Raw genomic sequence first — 5,071 nt, forward strand, 5'->3', positions numbered from 1 at the left:
TAGTGAACAAAAATTACTATGATGCAATAAGGTATCTTTTGTCAAAAAAGAACTCAGTCAAAGAAAGCAGTTGCAACATGCCTATTGAAGGTTCAAAACTTCAAACACAGCTCATGAAAGGGACTCAGAACCTAAACCATGAGAGCATAAACAACAACAACAACAACATACCTAGAATATTCCCACAGGTGTAGTCTGGGGAGGATAGTGTGTACACAGACCTTACCCCTACCTTGCGAAGGTAGATCGGATGTTTGCGATAGACCTTCGGCTCAAGAAAAGCATAAACACAGCAATTTAGATAAAGGAAATACAGCAAAGGAGGATCCATGTAAAGAGAGCAGTAACCACAGCCAGAAAAAAGATAACAGATAGTATTAGAAATCTAAGAATGGAAACTAAACTATGAGCACAAACAAGATGAAGAAGAGAACTGGAAATGCAATAAATTTTATTCGCATAATAAACTCAATTAGTCAAAATGCTGTAGTTGATAAATGACAATCCAGGCTCCTGTCAACTACTCTCAAAATTAATATGCAAAAGACGTATGATTAAGAACTGGTCGATAAGGGCCTAATGAAAATAAGGTGGCATTAATCCAAGCATCCAACAATACATTAACCCAAAGTCAGAAACATAAAGCAACTGAATCCATGAGGGCTATGACCAGAACATGATATGCAATAGAAATCTCATAAATAGAACATATTGGATATACAGTAAAAACAATAAATCAGAAAACTATCAACTAGCCAACCCAGTGGGACTGCAGCAATGCAAGTATCATTTAACAATTCAAGAGCAAACTAGTTTTTGCAAGCCTCGTGCACAGTCAATATCACCACCCAAAACATCAAAAGAGAGATAGTTTACCATTGATATACAAAAGCATAAAGCTCTCTCGAATCCAAGAATATAACTAAACTAGCACAAGCAGCATATAGACTGATACAAGAGCGATCCATAATGAGTTCATAGTAACCAAAATGGTACCACCACCAGTCTAACAATTATCTAACAAGTATGAAGTCCCAAAATATAGATGACTATTCTACTCATATACCAGCACTCCAATCAAAGATAGAATCATGTGTGTTAAGAGCTTGCTAAATGAAACAACAATCTTATATACAAACATACCACCTATTGAAATAGTCAACTAAGCTCCATCAGTGGGCAGTGCTGCCATGAAAGAATTGTACGAGGATTCCAGATCAAAGTGGAGTTGACGAGCCTGCTGTTCTGTCAACTCATCTGCAGCCCCCATCTTCGACAACCTTGAAAGCCACTCTCTCATCTTTGTCTTTCCCTCAAAATCCATCGGCAGAATCGACAGCTTATTGAGGGAAGATGAGAGCTCTGACAACAGGGGATGGACCTGGTCAACTGCAATCATGTTCAACTTCAACGAGTCCATTGCAGTGATGAAATTCTGCACACACTCGGCCACAACAGCAGCTGAAGTTACAGCTGACATTGAAGCAGCAGCTCGGTGCTCTACAGTAGCTGGCACACCAGAGATCACAAGTCGGTTTAGTGCAGCAGGGCAATCCATTTTGTAGGTGTCATGAAATCGCTCAATGTTAGGTACAGCATCTTTCAATGTAGAAGATAAGGTCTTGAACTGAGCAATCAGTTTCTGGCACTCAGTTTCATATACAGCTGGTGAAACGATGTCACGAACATAAGCCTTCTCTAGCTTCTCTGTCGCTTTGATAATCGCAAAGAGCTCACCAAAGTTGTCATACATTTCCCTTTCACGCTTGTCATTCCATAGCTTAACCTCCATCAGAGTTTTCAAGTATAATTTTGAAATAGTAAACCTTTTCAACAGGGTTGGAGAAGAGAATGGGACACGCGCAAAGATGCCAATCTTTGTCACTGCAAAAATATCACAACCTAAGATTACATCGTTGCTATGACTAACAAATCCTAAAATTATATAAAACCAGAATGTAGCTGAGGTTAATTTTATGCTTATGGGACTGCAAACATACAAACATCTAGACATATCCCTAATATTCATCTAAGATTCCATTATGAATGAGAACAAGTACAGTTACCTCAGTCAGAATGCATTATAGACAATCACATCTTCCACCCATGCCGCACAAATACTGTATAGATTCTCCTATACTTTCTAGTTGAAAACTTTCTCAGCTTTGATTATATATGCAGAGATATTACAGGATGTTCCTAGTTGTCTGACAGAAGCTTTACTTCAGCTCTAGTTAGCTAGAGAATGATTTCTATAAATTAGTAGATACAAACAAAAGTTAGACCATGACCCTAAACAACAACTAATAACAACTTTTAACCATTCTAGTCTTGGCTTTATAAACCAAAGCCAAATATGAGGGAAAGAGCAACGACAAAACAATGCGGGATAGGGGATAAATGAAAAATCCAAACTACCGAGGCCAAGGCCTAACTTTTGTGAAGTTCATCCAATGTCAAGACAGCCTAAAGTGCGTAAACAAGATAAACACACGTAGATACATAGTTAAATAGAACTATCATGACCAGATGAATGAAATTAAACCACTTGAACCTTAATCCATTAACTTGGAATCACCCATGTGAGTCTATTTCTCCATTCATGGTTCAGCTCAGACTTTCCTCTCTTTCCACCACTCTTTCCATAAGTATAGTAAAGCATTGGAGCAAGCTTAATCAAGTTCACATAAATGATCATATAAGAAACACTACTTTCCACTACATTTGCCTCTTTTTAAAATTTCTTCATTTGTTTTCAATCTTATCCCCTTTCACCCATATTCATTTGATAGATCAGTTTTAGAAAGAAAAAAAAAACTTTATTTCGTAAGCTCATTGCACCTGGTTTTCTTAATCTTCTTTCTCAAGAAAAGGTCTTAATAAGCGAAACTGGACTTCACCCAAGTATGCACAATAAAGTTCCAAGCTTTTATTAGCAAAAAGGAAAAAAGAGAAAAAGCAATGATCATTGGTATGACATCTCTAGAGACACTATCATTGAGATTAAAATATAAATACAACACATAAACTTCAGCAAAGTAGAGGGAACTCAGTGAACTCCAATTTATACTAACCACATTAAACTATTGAAACCTTATTCAGCGCAAAAAGAAAACATTACGGGGTCGTTTGGTTTGAAGATTAGTTATGCTGGGATTTGTTACGTTGGGATTAGTTATACACTTATACCGAGATTAGTTATGTTGGGATTAGTTATCCTGGTATCATTTCTTATTGACTGTTTGGTATGTTGTATCAATCCTGGGATGGTCAAATTTACTGTTTTATCCTGGGGTAACTTAGCTACCTTCATTAGGTAGGGATAAGGTAAGGTCTACGTACAGACTACCCTCCCTAGACCCCACCTGTTGGGATTTGGGAATATACGGGGTCTGTTATTGTTGGTATTGTTGTTGTATCCTGGGATAACTTATCTATGATTACTATTCCACTCTCTGCAGGTAGAAGTTATCCCAATACTACTTTTTTAAACCGTTAATCAGCATTGAACCTTTGACCTAGTAGTTTGGAGAGAGCTCCCCAACCACTATGAACAAGGATGGCCGGTTATCCCAGTACTACTTTTAACCCTGAGATGGCTTATCCCAAGATTAGTAACCAAACAAGGGATAAAGGGATACTAAATTTTTATCCCAGAATTATTTTTGCTTTTCCATCATATCAAACGACCCCTAAGAGTAGCATAATTGCTATCTGCATCCACTAACTTAAAATCTTAAATTTACTCTATATTCAAAAATAATTTAACTAAAAATTTCGTATTTTACCCCTAATGAATTTATTTAAAGTCACAAAAATGTAATTTTTACACCATAAGTTTTAAAATTTTGTTTTTCTTTTGTCTTAAACTCTGTGGCCAGTCATCACATAAATTGAGCAGACTAATTTATTATAGACTTAAACAACAGTGCTTTCATGAACGTGGTAAACAGAGATTAAAAAAAAATCCCAAAACACCCATTAGCTAAGAAATGTATCAAATCAACCAAAAAAGAACACAAATCTAAATGATGTGCTACAGTTGACAAATAGAAAAATTAACCTAAAACTTAAAGTTAACTCCAAAAATAATTTAAAAAATAAGGAGATTTAGAAAAAAACGCAATTAGAGAATATGCAATACAGTATAAAGTATAAGGATACATAACCCAGATGAAACTAGTTAATTACCTCAAAGAAACATGGCGAGCACCGCAAATCAAAGAAATTTGGACAGGTTAAAAAATAATCAGGCAACTCTCTGTGTGTGTGTGTGTGTTTGTTATATGGAGAGAGAGAGAGAGAGAGAGAGACGTATGTATGTATGTACAGAGGAAAGGGAGAAGGTATGGGACGCGGCTTTGAATAACGGGAAGTGTGTTGCAGTCCTCCTAATATTGGTTGCGTGTAGAGTTTGCTGATTTTTCTTATATTTAACTAATCCTCCACTATTCCAAGTTTCATTGGCTATATTATTCTCAAATTTTATATTTACCTTTTTTTTTATTATCTGGTGTTCGATAGTTGGAAGGCGAGCCTCGTAGCAACGGTAAAGTTATCTCTATGTAATCTATAAGTTATTGGTTTGAGTCGTGGATTAAGACATTGATGTTTGCATCGAGCAGTGTTTTAAAAGGCGTTTTCAGGGCATGCCCTAGGGCGAGGTGCACCAAAATTACCCTGAGGCAATTGTGGGGAGCGAAAGTCATAAGAGGCATACACCCGAGCGTTAAGACATATTTTTAAAGTGAGGTGTAAGTTCAACAGACTTTTTTAAATTAAAATAAAATTTGTTGAATAAGTCCTTAATATAATACCCTAATTCTCAAAAGTTAGCTTGTAATTACTCAAAAGTCTTAAAAAGGAACCGAAACATTAAATTTAAAAGTCAATACTTTTTTTATGGCTAGAAGCCCTTATTTATGGTATTTCCCATTTTTTATCTTCTCCATTAGTCTGCTACTATCTCCCAAAAGCAATGAACATTTATTTATTTATTTATTACAAATACAAGAAAACTTCATTCTCCTCCATGGCAACAAGTTTAAAGTTCAAATTGTATGTTAGTCAT

General features: G+C 36.0%; 1 protein-coding gene across 1 annotated transcript; it reads right to left on the reverse strand.

Annotated features, from left to right (window-relative positions):
• Positions 1 to 856: 856 nt before the first annotated feature.
• Positions 857 to 4,403, reverse strand: LOC104240491 (vacuolar protein sorting-associated protein 28 homolog 2-like). The gene is made up of 2 exons (XM_009795340.2): positions 4,192 to 4,403; positions 857 to 1,884 (listed from the first exon to the last, which is right to left on the reverse strand). The coding sequence occupies exon 2, from the start codon at positions 1,790 to 1,792 to the stop codon at positions 1,163 to 1,165; it is 630 nt and encodes a 209-aa protein (XP_009793642.1). The 5' UTR covers positions 1,793 to 1,884; positions 4,192 to 4,403; the 3' UTR covers positions 857 to 1,162.
• Between the last annotated feature and the right edge of the window lie 668 nt (positions 4,404 to 5,071).

The sequence above is a fragment of the Nicotiana sylvestris genome, chromosome 9 (assembly GCF_000393655.2).
Source record: "Nicotiana sylvestris chromosome 9, ASM39365v2, whole genome shotgun sequence".
Lineage (NCBI taxonomy): Eukaryota > Viridiplantae > Streptophyta > Magnoliopsida > Solanales > Solanaceae > Nicotiana > Nicotiana sylvestris.